Raw genomic sequence first — 15238 nt, forward strand, 5'->3', positions numbered from 1 at the left:
AAATATTTTGCGCAGCTTTCTTTTGGCTTGGTTTATTAAATAATTGTTGTGTTGATTTGTTTGTGGCTCAATAAGTTAAGGTTTTAACATTACAGTTACAGTTATCAAGACTATCGTTATCGATAGTTGTTGTGGGGTTGGGGTTTACAATGCGTACTTAATTTATTTACTTCGTTTACTTTTTACTTGTTTACTTTGGACAATGACACGAAAACAACTAGATAAAAATAGGCAAGCACACACAGATACATACACACATACACATATACATACACACTCTCGCACACACACATACATAGGACTACACATAGATTTAGTGACTGTACATTTGGCTAATCCGCTGCAGCTTCGTTTGCTCGCAACTTGAACTAACAACAGGTTTTTTTTTCGATTAATTGCTATTTGCTTATTTATATACAAAACAAAAAACTGGGTGAGGCGTATTTACAGAGGAGTAGAGGGAACGGGGAAGGGAGGTGCTTAGGCCACCTCCAGGTCGGAGGATTCATCCGCATCGCTGTAGTGATTCGGATCGCTCTTGATGTGCACAAGCTGCGTCGCATAATGCTCCGGCGAGCACTTGACTCCGACTCCGACTCCCAATCCTCCTCCTCCAGCTGTTGACCCACTATTGTTGCTGCTGCTCTGATTGTTGCCATTGGAGTTGTTGCTGCTGTTGTTGCTGCTGCTGCCACTGTTGTTGTTGTTGTTGGCGGTGGTTGTACTGCCACATTGCTCCTCCTGCAGCTTACGCAGTCGCTCCTGCTCCTCGCGCTTCTGCTTCCGCCACTTGGCGCGTCGATTCTTGAACCACACCTGGAACGAACGCAAAGAGAGAGAGAGGAAGAAAGTGAGTCACGGTTCGGTTTAGTGAGGCAAGTAGTCAGGGCAACCTTTGATAGGGCTTCAAAAACACTTTCATCCGTTTTTCAAATTATATTTTTCATTTATATTTTAATGTTCGCCGGAAAGATTGCTAAGGCTGCCTCTCGTCCGGGATTTATCTGCTGCTATTTGGCTTACGTTTTCCCTATTTTACATTTTCCCTCACATTTTCTGCCTAATTAGCTAGCTTATTGTAACTGTAATTAATGAATGAGCAGCGCAAACTTTTTGTTTTCCTTTTTTTGGGGGCTTTTTAATTAGGCGAAGACCACGCCCACTACCCACGCTGTGTCTCCAAGGCCAACCAGAGGCGGCTACTTAGTTAATTAAAACAAAACGCGGCAGTCAAGTGACTTAAGGGTTAATTTGCTTTGGTTAACACCGCGCTGTGAAGGGCAGAAGTTGAGGACGGACAGAAAGCAGGAGAGAGCAAATCAGCAGAGTGTTGCTCTCTCTCTTCATCTTGTGGGTGGCATCTCCTTTCGACTGTTGTCTCGTTGTCATTTGCGCCCCTTTGTTGTCTCTCTGACAACAGGGTGGAGCCAACATTGCCCAATCCCAGTTCCAATCCCAATCTCAATTCTCATTCCCAACTCCAAATTCAGTTTCAGTTTCAGTGGCATTTGCAACCCCTGCTCGCTCGCTGTTGTTGTTTGTTGAATAAATACTCGACTTGTTTCAGCTTCACAAATGAGTTACAACAAGTATTCGAACTCGAACTCGAAACTCGCCACAAAAAGGTTAATTAGAAAAATTAGATGTGGAGAAGTTGTTTTGGGTATTGTTATCATTGCGAGTGAAAGTTTATCCCACTGCCACGCCCCTTGCTCCCTTTTGGGAGGGGAGGAGGCAACAGTCAAATGCCAAACGGGGCAAGTGGGAAATGTTTATGCAGCAAATCGACTGAATTTGTTGAAATAACAAAAGAGCAGAGCGCAGACAGCAGCTGACGAGGTGGAGGAGCGGGTAGGGAGAAGAGGGGGAAGGGCCAATGACACGGCCAAGCAACTGCAGCAGAGTGAGGAAAGATGGGGAAGGGGAAGGGGGAGAAATGCGCTAAACTCATAAGCAGCGACAGTCCGGAAAACGAAGAGCAGAAAAGGAGAATTCCAGATCTCCTTGAGCTCATTTAAGTTTGTGGAATTTGTGTAAATTTGTGCAGCTGTCGAGCGAGTGAGATAGCTATAGCGGGAGAGCGATGGAGATGGAGTGTGGGGAGAGTTGGCAGGCTTATTTGCTTAGGACTTGGCAGCACTGGCTACAGCAACAAAATGGCGACGCCCTGGCAACCTTTGATTTGTAGCTCAGCTGGCAACAGAAGCAAGGCAACTCGAGGGGTGGAGGAGAAGGGGGCAGGTGAACGCGGAGTGAGTTGGCAACGTGAAGTGAAAGGGGCGGGAGGCATGGTCACGCCTCGTTGCAGCTGTCACAGTGCATTTTAGTCAGTGACGACTAAAAATTCATTTTAAATCTAATAAATTTTTGATTTCAAATAATTAAATTGCTAAAGCAAATGCCTACAGTCATCTCTCTGCATATATGTATGTGTGTGTGTCTCTATTTATTTTCATAATTTCATAATTTTATAAGCTTAAGTTATTAAAACAACAGCCACACACACACACGCACAAAAACACAGCATAGAAATCAACTGCAATTTTGATGGGTTTTTCAAAATGTCAAAAAAATATATGAAAGCTATACAAATTCGAATGAAAGACGACGGCATACTCTAGAAAGCGAAGGGATTCAACATAAAAATAGAAAATTATACTATTTTTATGAAAACAATTCAGAAAGCTATTTAAAATTTGATTATTAAATTGGATGATGCAATTTTGCGATGAGAAAAAATAGTTCAAATAGTATAAATTTAAATATGTTTAGAAGAAAAAAACAGCTAGATCAAAAAACAATATATAATATAGAAGACATTTTATTAACAACAGAATTTTAAACAGATTTCATTTTTTACTAAGTGAAATCCAGTAAGAAAATATATTTCTTCTTTAATGTATTGTAAAAAATTAAATTGTAAGATCTTGCTATTTTATTAGTCAGAGTTCAAATAGGAAAAATGTTAAAGAAAATATAATTTGCCCGTAACTGTTTCCCTTGCAGTCTCATATACTCGACTTCTAAATGAGTGTTGGGTGTTTTTGTGAGCTAGTGTCGGATCATGAATTTAGCCAACAGCTTAATTATGTAAACATGCCAGCCGTGAAATGCCTATGCAACAGTTTAAATCCAAGTAATCGACAAAAGCAAAAAAAAGCGAACATGAAAAAAAAAACGCGTGCGATTTTCGAGCGTTTTTTGTCGCTTTGCAGCACGCTTCAATAGCGCATTGCGTTGTTTGTTGTTGGCTTATCAAAGTTGCATATTTTAATTAACTGGTACGATAGTCGGGTTTTAGCTCTGGCTGCCGCATTGAACTCTAATCCGTTGTGGCCAATGCGCCAAAGGCGGCAGACGGTGGACAGAGAGAAAGAGCGGGTGAGAAAGGGGAAGCTGGGCAAAAAACCTAATCCCGTAATTTCTACGGCCAACATGGTTTGGCTTTGGCCATGTGCGAGTGACTGTGTGTGGCCAGAGTTGCCACCCCGTTTAAAATCTGACTAACGCACAACATTTTCAATAGCCTCGAGCGCGTTTTTTGCGCGATTTTTCGCAGCGCAAAAGTTGCCGAAAAATCGCACTGAAAATGTTGGCGAATTAAATAAACACGCGAGATGGAAAAAAATCCCGAGTGGAGAGTGGACGGGGAGGGGAGCGTCAGCGGAAGCGAGGTGTATCAATGAAAGTGGACGCATGCAAATTGATCGACTGCAACTTGACTGCAGCCACCAAAAAAAAAAAAAAAAAAGAGAAGAGTGCAAAAAAACGGCTGGCAAACACAACAAAATGGCCGCTGCCAGAAGCGATAACTTGGCATGCATTGGCTGACGGAGCGAAGCGGATTCGGATTCAGATTCAGCGAATCTCAGTCAGCGGCTCAGTGGAAGTTGCACCTGGCAAATATTGCCACAGATTTTTCAGGCAAAAGCGCATAAATCGCTGATACGTCGAAATCTGTGGGTGCGAGCGAGAGGGAAGAGAGCAGACGAGACGCATTGGAAACGTGCATGAAATCCATTGAACAAACAGACCGACGGCAGTTGATTTTTTAATTAACTACAAAAGCGCTTTATGGCCGTCGCTCCCCTTACTCCCCCCCTTACTCTTTGCATGTGTAGAGAGGGAGGCAGACAAGCAACGTGCAACGTTGTTATTGTTTGATTTTTGGCGTCGAGAGAACTGCTGACCAGTGCTGCCCATAACCATCAGGATTACCAAATGCAGCTCAGCGTGAAATGCTGCCAAATTGAAGCTGACTGTGGGTATGTGTGTGTGTGTGTGTATTGAAATACATGTATGTGTGTGCGTACGTGTGTAGTTGCTGCTATGATAACTTTGCGCTTCGTTAATCGCCGCAGCTGTGCGCCTAATTTTCATGTTTTTACTGCAACAATGTTGCTCAAAATCCAAACAAAAGCCAAAAACCAAAAACCCAAAAATCGAGCTAAAAATTGTGTCCCCTACATAGAGAGTTGATTGCTACCTCTGTCAATATGTGTAAATTTCTTTGTATGTGTGTGTGTGTGTGTCACTCGCTTGCTTGCAAACTCTCTCTCTTTTCTCTCTTGCACTTTTAGCAACGGTAGGTGGAGCCTTGGGCAACACAAAATGGCGGCTGCCTTTGCACTCAACACTCGATGCTCGATGCTCTAATTAGTGAAAATTGGCAACGCAAGTCGGTTGGAAAGTTCGTCACCAACCTCAGAGTAGAGAACCCGCCTTTTTTCCTCTTCCTACCTTTTGCCATGTCGCCGTCAGCGACTGAAATTGCTGGCGCTTTTTCGTGTTTCGTGTTGTTGGATTAAAATCGCGCAGCCGTGAAAATTGCTCGTTACGCACTTCCCACTGCAGTCGTAGTTAGCTTGGTCGATGAAAATACCTTTAACTATGATTTTGCTATGTGGCATGTACTAATTAAAGGCAACTGCTCAAAGAAGCTGGCAACTCAGTCGATCTCTTTGAAATACAAACCCAATAAAAGTAGATCGCAACAACACAAGTAGTCTCTCTTAAGACTAACAATTAGAAATAAAAGCAGAAGTTGCAATAGCAACAACTGCAATAACTTAAGCTTGCATGTACATACATATATGTAGATTTGAATGTGTGTAGTCCAAGACGGGCGAAAGAGCTAAAAAATTAGGTGGGCTATGTGCTCTCTTAAATTTCCAAAGCAGTTGATGGGGGATGAGCGTATTCCCTTGCTATTCATGTAGCTACTGCGTAGTAATATCGCCATTTAATTAATCGCCTAATTAAGCGTAACACAAACAGCATAAGAGAATAAAAGATCGCTACAACTCATGCTGCGCTTCTTAAAACGCACACAATGATGCGAAAGTGTAAATTTGAGTGGGATTCATGATTGCCGTCTAATTTGGCGTGCTCAAGAGAAAGAAGCACAAAGCGCACAAAAGAAACATTAGCAGCAACAAAGAGAAGGCGCAGCCACTTGCCTGCATATGCTCCCGTGTATGTGTGAGTGTAAGTACGAGTAGTAAAATAAGAGAGCGTAGCAGAAATTAGGTCGGCTTGCATTTTAAGCAGGCTGCGCTTAGCAAGTTAGTTCTCTCTTTGTGCATGCAGAAGTTGGCGGCATTGTGTATTGTGCTTCGTTAAATTTATAATTGTGAATTGTATTGTTGTTTAATTGCTTGAAAATGTTAATAGTCGCGAAGTATTTGAGTTTATTTGTGTAGTGTTATTAGAAGTAACGAGAATAACGTATGTTTAACGTAATTAAAGTGTTTTTCTTGCGGTGCAATTAAATTTTTCGTGTGTGTAAAAAAATATGGAAGCAAAGTGCGCAGCAGAAAAAATACGTTCGACAAGGATGGCAGCATATTCGCGTGGGTAAGTGAAGCTTTTGTTTTCTACGTAAAGCTATTAAAGCTCTGCAGAGCTGTCAGATCATGTCGCCTTTTGTACAATGTCAAATTGCTGAGCACATTTAGCATCTTTCTTCCTCCCTTCCTTTACTTGTTGTTAAGCGTAACAAAAAATGTAAATTCTCGATGAAAATGAAAACATTTTAACAGTTGCTAATCGTTGGACATGTCTTAACTGGCGACCTTTTAAGAGCTTAGCAGGCAGCGTGCACCTGTCCCCCCTCGCCACCCGTCCCCATCTTGAGTATTATCACCCTCGCTATGGCGAAAGCTTAGCGCTTTTTGTGTAAATTTATGCAGCTTCGAGGCCAATTTTCGCTTCGCACAATATTTGTCTATGGTTACACGCTTCGACAGCCAAAACTGTAAAGCAAACATGAATGGGACGTCACACCCCCCACTCTCCTCACCCTCCTCTTCTCATCTCCTTCGCTGCCTGGGGCCACAAACGCACTTTGCGCCCGCAAAGTCCCGCGAGAATTGAGAAGAGCGACCCTTAAATGCTGTCGACAAACACACACACATACACACATACACGTATGTCTACAAGGCGTAAAATTGCGAAGCGAAATTGCTCTCAAGTGTTTGAATAATGGAAAATTATGAAAAATTATAACAACAACAACAGCAGGAGGGAAGCAACCACCAAGTGGTGAGAGTTACGTGGGGCAGTGTTGGCGGGTTGAGGGGGGTGTAGAATAGAGGTCGGTGGTTTGTCCTCGGGCTAGTTTTCCTGCCCCTTGCTGTTGTTACAAGTTGTTGTTGCTGCGTCGGCTGCTTTTACGAAATTAACGAAAATCTGCTGATTCCAGCTCATTGCCATTTTAATTTCATTTGATTCAAACACTAAACAAACACTGCCGGAAAAGGCAGCGGAAACGACAAGGGAGCAATTCATGTGGGCGGGCGCGTATTAATAAATGTGTTGTTCCTGCTGAGAGTGCAATAATAAAAATATTGTAATAATAATCACAATGATAGCAGCAGATTGTGATTGCCTAATTGCTGCACCGCAGGTGGCCCAGATCCCAGATACTCAGATAGATAGAATGCCGTCGCCAAGCCACTTGATTGTGCAACTTCAAAGCGGCAACAAAGATAGAGAGTGAGAGAGAAAAAGAGAGTATGCGATTGAGCCCTTTTCTTGTGCGGGCGCAAATCCTGGCACGAAGATCACAATGGAGATGTGCGATGAGTGTGCACATTCCTGCTTGGATCAGAGACGACCCTTTTGAGTGCGCCCAAGACAAAAGCAACATCAATATTTGAGCATAGACAACTCGAGAGAGAGAGAGGGACTTTAGAGAGATGATTACTAATTTCTCCTGGCGACGACGAGCAAAGATAAATATTTGCGCTGTGCTCGAAGAGTTTATTGACTTGGCCACGGCTTTGGCTGCGAACTGGGCTTGATGTTGACCAAGATGATGACGAAGAAGACGCTTATACTGAGACTGCTGCTGATGATGACGATGAGCGGGAATCTGAAATCGAAATCACCTCAATCACTTGAGCTGCGGGATTAGGCGTATTTGAGTTTGCACGCATCAGCGAGCAGAAGCGAGAAGAACTCAGCCAGATCTAAACTGATCTGATCTGTGTGGTCAACTCTCTCGCTGCTACCGGGCGCAGCTACTGTTTTACCCGTTAAAAGGCAGACAGACAGAGGGACAGAAACAGACAGCAGACGGACGGGGCGAGAGACGGCAGCGACACTCGAGTGTCTAAATAAAAATAATAATTGTAAATGATGAAGTCAAAATAAGCAGATCATTTAAATGGCGATGGGAACTCGTTGCGCATACGCAGAGTATGACTGATTGTGATTGTTGTTGTTGTTGTTGCTGCTGTTGCTGCTCTCGCTGTTGTCTTAGGCAAGATTTTCAATAATTATTGCCACTTATGGCATTGCCAGAGGCAGAGCACAAAGCATAGAGTGTAGAGCTGCCGGACGCGGACGCGGACATGGGCGGAGTGGGCTCAAGTGGCAACACTTGGCATGCAAATATGCTAAACAGTAGCAGCAACAACAGAGAGTGGCTCATGGAATGGTCAGTGGAGTGGCCAGTGGCCAGAGAGTGAGAGGCAGCTGCTGGATGGAGTATGGAGGATGGAGGAGACGCCGCTCAAGTTGATTATGCTGCTTAAGTCAATGACGAGCAAATGACGGAACGACGATGACTGCGCACAAGATTTGGGATTGGGATCGCGATTGTTTTGTAGCTAGAGAGACTTGCAGATGAGGTTTTGTGGCTTGGGGATTTGCTTGTCGATGTCGCTGTTGTTGTTGCTGTTGTTGTCGCTGTTGTCTGTCAAAGACAAGTTTCAAGTCTCTTGCTTGTATGTTAATTAAGCGCTGGCTTCCCCCTGCCTTCTTTCGACTTTTGTGATGCAGCATATTTCTTGCTTTTTTTTTCTGTAGTTTTCCCAATTTCAATTAGGCTGTTGAGAAATTTATCAACACGCAACGAACGCGTTGGCAATCGTGATGCCCAAACTCCCATTCTGATCAATCAGCCTGGCAATGTCCTAATCCGCTTAGACCGCCCCGCGGTTAAATTGTCGCCTAGTTTCAGGTGGTAAGTTGCTGTTCCTGTGAAGGCGTTAACTTGCCCCGCGGCCTTAATTCACATTAGAGTTGAGCGTCTAAATGTCGTGAGTTGTCTTAAGCTTGATGGCAAACACTGAGTGCAGCTCTTTCCCTTGTTCTCCTGCACACACGCAAATGTCAACATTGTCGCACTTGGCGTGCTTCTGTCCGGGGGCGGGGATTGGGAAGGGGTAAGGGGTAAGGGGAGGGGGTAGTTGACTGTTTCGAGATTAAACAGTTTGACCGGCAGGCAGCATATTGCCAGGGCGACAACAACAAGCGGCAGTAATCCTTATCAAAGACGCTTTACAGCAGGCCCAAAAGCTTGCCAGGCAACCAGCTCACAATCCTCCCCCTCTTTTGGCTTTGTTAATCAACAACAACAACAACAAGAGGGACAACAAAAGGCGTCGCTATCAGCGCCATCAATAAATTGCTTACAAATTAAATTGTCAACTTTTTGTCGTTGCGCTGAAACCTCATCGAGTTTTCCTCTCTTGAGTTCTGTTTGTTTGTTTTCTGTTTGCTTTCGGGTTTCCGCGACACTAATGGACTTTCAATTGCAACCACCAAGCAGCAAACAACAGTCAAACAGCTCAGATTTGCTGCTGATTTGCCTAATGTGCTGTTGAGTCTGATTCTGAGTATGATTCCGAATCGGAATCTCAATCCGCATTCGGGTCTCGGGGTTGCTTGTAAGCGCACCCCGGGGTAGGCTTTGCCTGCCGCTCAAGGAGGGCGGGGGGAGGCAGGAGACAAGCAGCCTGTGTTTACATTGGCAATGATACGGCATAACCTCAAAGTTGAGGGCCATGGCGTGGCCCATTACTCAAATTAAGTGAATCAGAACAGGGCATTGTTTTGCTTTCGGAAGGAAAGAAGGCAGGAAAACCGACAAATGCTAAACGCTGGCAACTAAATAAACATTGAGAAATTCTCAGAGATAATGCGAAAGAGAGAGAGCAGGATAAATTGGGGGCAAATGGCATTCGATTGGCTTCGCTGGCGGTATTAAAGCGAGCGTGAAATTATCAAGGATGCTCTGATTAATTGTGGTTAACCCAAAAGTATCAATTCTCTTCCCCCTCCCCCTGCGTTGGAATGCGAACTTACCTCGACACGCTCCTCCTTGAGGTCCACTTTGAGAGCGAGCTGTTCGCGTAGCACAACGTCGGGATAGTGCGTCTTGTCGAACGTCGCTTCCAGTTGCTCTAACTGCTCCTCAGTGAAGATGGTGCGATGGCGACGCTTGCGCTTCGGCGGCGGTCCATGTCCAAGATGGCCGAGGCCCAAGTGATGCTGAGCGTGATGAGAGAGATGGGAATGCGGATGAGCATGCGGATGATGAGGATGGTGGCCATGGGCGCCGAGTCCAGCGGCGGCAGCTGCCGCGGCTCCGTGTCCACTGACGTGCGCCTGCATCTGGGCGGCGGCGACGTGGGCAACGGCCGCGGCATGCATGTAATTGGGATAGAAGTTGGGGTAGGCAACTGTAAAAGGGGGGAGCATGAAGAGAAGAAAGTCAGCTTGAAATTCATATGCGAGAGTTGGAAAAACAATTGCGAGGCAATCCTTAAAAATGCGTATAACAAAGCCGAAAAAAATACGCATCCATTTCATTTTCCATTTCCCAATTTCCATTTCCGCATCCGCTTGTCGTTTACTGTTTACGGTTTTTTCCATCCCCCCCGGATAAAAAAAACCTGAACGCTTTTAATATTCATCCACCGAGAAGTCGGCTGGCGGAGCCTTTGAATTTGAATGCGGTTGAGGATACGATGTCGAGGAGATTTTGCATAAAAATGTGGCCAGAAATGCACGCTCGAATCAACATAAGACCCAGTCGAGTGACTGACTGCCAGAGTTCCCGAATGAGCTCCCTGAGTTTCTCCCTGACTGTCTCCCTGACAGATTCTCTAACAGCGTCCCTGATTTACCCCCCCAGCATCGACCGTCAATGCAAATCCTCTCGGAAAGGAATATAAAATCATCTTTCACGGATCAATGGCTAATTACGAATAATGCCATTCAGACAAGAAGGTTACATGCTTGATGGGCGGATGAGTAGCTCAATAGCTGAGTGAGCGATAACTCCTTAAGGTGCTTGCTAGCTTAGATTCGGGGTTACTCACCTAGGAAGTCCGAGGGCGAGGCAGCAAAGCCGCTGGCCGCCGCTGCCGCCAGATGTCCGAGATGCAGACCGGGATGCTGCAGCATGGCAGGAACCCGCTGCGGTCGAATGGGGCTAGCGGCGGCGCTCGAACTGGAATTGGAGTTGGGCGAGGCGGGAGATTCCGTGCTGCGTTTTCCAATGCCCAGACCCAATGTGAGGTTGCCATTGAGGCTGCTGTTATTGTTGTTGTTGTTGCTGATGATGTTATTATTGCTGTTGTTGCTGGCGCTGTTGTTGTTGTTATGGTTATTGCTGCTGTTGTTAGCGGCGGCGGCAGCGGCTGCCACGCTGCGGGAGCCGAGAATGCTGTCGATGGTGAATAGCGAGGCGGCAGCCGCAGATGCTGCAGTTGGTCCGCTAACACCGCGAGGACGCTCCTCGTCCAAAATGGTCACACCGGACTGCGAGCCATCGTCGGAGGAAGGAGTCTGTGACTGTGGTTGCTGCTGCTGCTGTTGTTGTTGCTGCTGCTGTTGCAGCACGGATTGCAGACGCTGGCCTAGATAGCCGCATTGTTGGGAGTTGAGCAGCATGGCGGTGGTCAGATGGTAGGCAGCGTTGCTCGCGTTGTTGGCGGGGGAGCGGGAGCGTTGCAGCTGGCGAGGCGGTTGCTGCTGGTGCTGCGGCTCGCCGAGATCACTGGCACAGCGCTTGAGCACGTAGCCCGCCGGTGGAGAGTTCGTCTCGACCATGTGGGAGCTGTGGGCGTGGAGGGGCGGCGTGGGCGGCGGCGAACCGGGCGAGGGGCTGGGTGTGCTCACGACGGTGATCTTGAACTTGGAGGTCTTCGAGCTGGAGCTGGTGTCGCTGCTGCTGTTGGCGCCGCCCGTCGCAAGCTGCGACGGCGTTGTCCACAGTGAGGACAGAATCTTGACGAATTGGGCGGGCTGGCGGGGGGTGTAAAGGGTGTAAGCACACGCGACACTTGGGTCACACTTGGTCACACACACACACACACGCGAGGAAGGCACGAACACACACACACGCGACGAGAGTGTTGGCCACGCTTAACTGTAAATTTGAATGTGAATCTGGATTTGAATTCCAACTGAATTCCAACTCTCGAGACGCTGAACTCTGCTGAACTGTTTTAAACTGCTTCACTGAACCCTTCTTGTTCGTTCGAGGTGCGAAACTGTTGTGAATGCCCGTCGTTCTATGACGGAGGCGGCGACGTCAGCAGCAGTATCAGCAGCAGCAGCGCGGCGGCAGCGACAGCGACGCACACACGACAAGTTGCCAAGCATGTTTCGTACGTTCGCTGACTCTCGCATACACACACACACAAGCAAAGAGACTCTCTCCACTCACACACACACATGGCAGACATTTTGGTGAGCTGACCAATCAGCTGGCAGCTTGGATTAGTCGAGTCCACGCCCTTGCCCGCGCTCTCTTGCTTGCCTGCTCTCTTTCTCTCTCTCATACGTGCTCTCTCTCTGTCGTTCTACTCTTGTTGTTGGTGGTGGTGGCTGCCATGGTGGACGCCCTCTGGGTGTCGTTGTCTGTGTCGCTGTTGCTGCTGCTGCTGCTGCGACATCTTCAGCGTTATCACAAAGATGGCGCAGATACTTTTACTCATCTGTCTGTCTGTTGGAGCCCCGCTGCCCTGCTCCACACTACGTGCTGCCTGCTGAGACGTGGGCGTGTTGTGCTCTCTCTTTCTCTCTCTCTCGCTCTGCTGGATTTCTTTTTATTCCATTTCCCTCCTGACAGTTATTTATACAGATAAAGTCATCACTGACAGCCCCCGCGGCCCGCGTGACAGAGATAGCACTACGGGCAGTTGCTGTCCTGCTCGCACTCACAGCGAATGGCATAAAAATGTTGCCGATGATGCTCGTAATGTGGAAATTATGTGTTGGAGTTCGCGCTGCTGCTGTCAGCTGGGCAAAGGGGGTGAGGCGGGTTTGGCTGGAAGTCGGCAGAAGTGACAACAGCAACAACAACAGCGACAACGACGACGACGCTGCGCTGCGTCGCATCTTAAGAAGATAATGACTAAATTAATGCTTTTATGTTTTTGGCAACACATAAACATCATTATGCGCTCAATCCTCGCTCGGGCGTCGAACGACGGAAGCGGCGCACGCCGAGCACATCCTCATCCTACACCCCCTTCTGCTCTTCCCCTCATCGAACTGGGTGGCAGCTTCTTCTTATGTACTCCTGGCTGATGGAGGCGGCGTATATAGAAAGACAGAGCTGCAAAAGTGTTGGACAATTTCCTGATTAATTGGAGCGAGACAGGAAGGAAGGAGCAACAGAGAGAGAGAGAGAGAGAGAGAGAGAGAGAGAGAGAGAGAGAGAGAGAGAGAGAGAGCACAGAGAAAGCATAATGCATATATTTATATGTATGTGCGTGTGTGTGTTTGTGCACATGTGTGACACTGTGAAAATATTTTAATCTAAAGTTTCCACATCAAACATGCCCAAGTGCAAATCCTAAATTTCCCTCGGGCCTCGCAACAAATGCAGCAAGAGCAGAAACTAAGCTACGACTAATGATAAATGCAACAGGGACACGACGAATACGGTCACACTGTACAGGAGGGGAACGTACGGGGGAGCCAGCTGGATATGTATCCAACTGATTAGGAGGGGACGCCGCGCAGCCTGTAAAAGGATGAAAGGATCTGGAGCTGGGCGACATGTGCGACATTGTCGACTCTATTGTCGAATGTTGCCAATGCTTTTAGAAATTATTGAATAATTAAGCAAGCCAGCCAACGACAACAACTGAGCTCCATTGGAGCGTTAATAGTCAGCGACAGAAGGGAACAAGGGGTTAAGGACGACAACTGTTATTTGTTTTTGCTCTGAACTTCTTACATGGCAACATGAGACGAGAGCGAGGAGTAGGAGAAAGAGAAAGAGAGCACTACCGACGGGAATTGGGACACTCGCCACAAACTCACATTCTCAACTTAAGCTGGCATGGCTGCCTTGCTGGTTAAGCTCCAAAGTTGTGCTTCATCCATCATCCACTTGCATCCCTTTACACTTTGCCTCCACTTTGTTTTATGTTTGTGGTTCTTTTTTCCACGATTTTTTCGCATTTTTAACTTGATTTTTTATGCGAGTTTTGCGAGTGCAAAAACTTTCGACTCGCTTTTTGTTTTAGTTCGTAGATTGAATTTTAAATAACAAATTAAATTAACTCGACTAAGTATTGTGCGAGAGAGTTGACTCGTGTATTTGGCATCCTGCGAGTCCTGCGTCCTGCATCCTTGGCCGGGAAAAAGTTCAATTGGCAAAGGACTGTGTAAACACTGCGGAATAAAAGGTTTTTCTACTTTTCCAACTCAACTCAAGATGGGGGCAAGTATTCTACTTCTTCTTCACTTTCTGTTCCTCCTCATCATGATTTTTATTTCGATTTCAGCCATTTCTTTTCTCGATGCTATTCTGATTTCGAATTCGATTTGTTTCCTTCGCTTTGCTTTGCTTTGCTTTCCACTCGCAATAATGGCGCCGACGGCAATTTTCCGTTTTCCGTTGTGCGAAATTAGAAAAGTTTCTTTTTCTGATTGCTTGCTCAGCATAGACCACAAAGGGGGAGGAGAGCTGAGCGTGTGTGTTTGTGTGTGTGGAGTGTGTGTGGGCTTTGGGTATTTGTCTTGTTAAAAATTTAAGCGAATTTCGCAGACGAACAGAAGCCAAAAGCGTTCAAATCGCCAATTGAGGAATTGAAATCGCAAAATTAAAATCAAAATCCAAATAAAATAAAATAATCAACAACAGAAGCAGCAGATGACAATCCAAGTCCAAGTCCAAGTCTTCATCCAACTCTTCGCCTGCTGCTGACATTGATATGTTAATCAAATGTGGCCCCGTTGCCAGCTAATCCGCGACAGCAGCGGGCAAGGAGCAACCCCTGGAACGGAGCTGAGACGATGTCGATCCCGTCACACCGGTTTTTCGAATCGTCGTCAATTAAATGTTTAATCCAAATATCGCTTGATGCGATGCGACGCAGAAAGAGAAGCTATAGCAATGGCAGTCGCATCAAGGGATCAGGGCAGGGATCAGTATCCGGATCAGGGTAATCTTGCGATATGCGTAAGCGTGCAAATTGCCATGATTACGCATGCGCCACTGATGACGAGGATGAAGACCAGGACGATGATTGGGAAAGAGAGAGACAGCAGCAACTGCTGCCTGCAGGGATAAACTGATTCGAAGTACGTGAGTGCGAGAGAGAGCGAAACAACAACAAAAGGTGCAATAAAACCAAACGTGCGGCCAACGTGAAATGAAAACTCAAAACTGGATTCGGGATGAAAATTGAGATACGAATAATGCGAAAGCGGGATGAATGAAGCGGGGCGTGATCAAGCCAAAATGGTTGCCAGCAATTAACAACAGCCTCAGCGTGTTTGCCGATCAACAAAGCAACAGCAGCAGCAACAACAACAACGACAACAACTCTGAATTGGGAGCGAGAATTGAGAACTAGAAACTGGGAGAGTGACAACAGCTGCCTCTTCGGTTTTTCTCTCAACGCGAGAGCAAACAAGTCCACACTTTGTTTACCTCTGGGTCAATTTTTTACATACAAATTGAGGACAGTTCGTTCAGATT

At 46.3% G+C, this 15238-nt stretch overlaps 1 protein-coding gene and 1 long non-coding RNA gene across 2 annotated transcripts in view; one reads left to right on the forward strand and one right to left on the reverse strand.

Moving 5' to 3' along the window:
- Positions 1 to 38: 38 nt before the first annotated feature.
- On the reverse strand, positions 39 to 11646 carry LOC132785556 (homeobox protein goosecoid). The gene is made up of 3 exons (XM_060791745.1): positions 10614 to 11646; positions 9595 to 9971; positions 39 to 816 (listed from the first exon to the last, which is right to left on the reverse strand). The coding sequence occupies exons 1-3, from the start codon at positions 11344 to 11346 to the stop codon at positions 481 to 483; spliced, it is 1446 nt and encodes a 481-aa protein (XP_060647728.1). The 5' UTR covers positions 11347 to 11646; the 3' UTR covers positions 39 to 480.
- The window catches only part of LOC132785638 (uncharacterized), a 48002-nt gene continuing 38361 nt past the window's right edge, over positions 5598 to 15238 (forward strand). The window contains exon 1 of the long non-coding RNA XR_009632341.1: positions 5598 to 5856. This is a non-coding gene — a long non-coding RNA (uncharacterized LOC132785638). The remainder of the gene's footprint in view (positions 5857 to 15238) is intronic.

Source organism: Drosophila nasuta, chromosome 2L (assembly GCF_023558535.2).
Source record: "Drosophila nasuta strain 15112-1781.00 chromosome 2L, ASM2355853v1, whole genome shotgun sequence".
Lineage (NCBI taxonomy): Eukaryota > Metazoa > Arthropoda > Insecta > Diptera > Drosophilidae > Drosophila > Drosophila nasuta.

What these genes read in the sequence shown, in the direction of transcription:
- LOC132785556 (XM_060791745.1), bottom strand. Translation starts at nt 11,346, where the DNA reads ATGGTCGAGACGAACTCTCCACCGGCGGGCTACGTGCTCAAGCGCTGT. An exon ending in CTCGCCCTCGGACTTCCTAG is followed by an intron (nt 9,972 to 10,613) that starts GTGAGTAACCCC and finishes CCCCTTTTACAG; the next exon opens with TTGCCTACCCCAACTTCTAT. An exon ending in TCAAGGAGGAGCGTGTCGAG is followed by an intron (nt 817 to 9,594) that starts GTAAGTTCGCAT and finishes CGTTCGTTCCAG; the next exon opens with GTGTGGTTCAAGAATCGACG.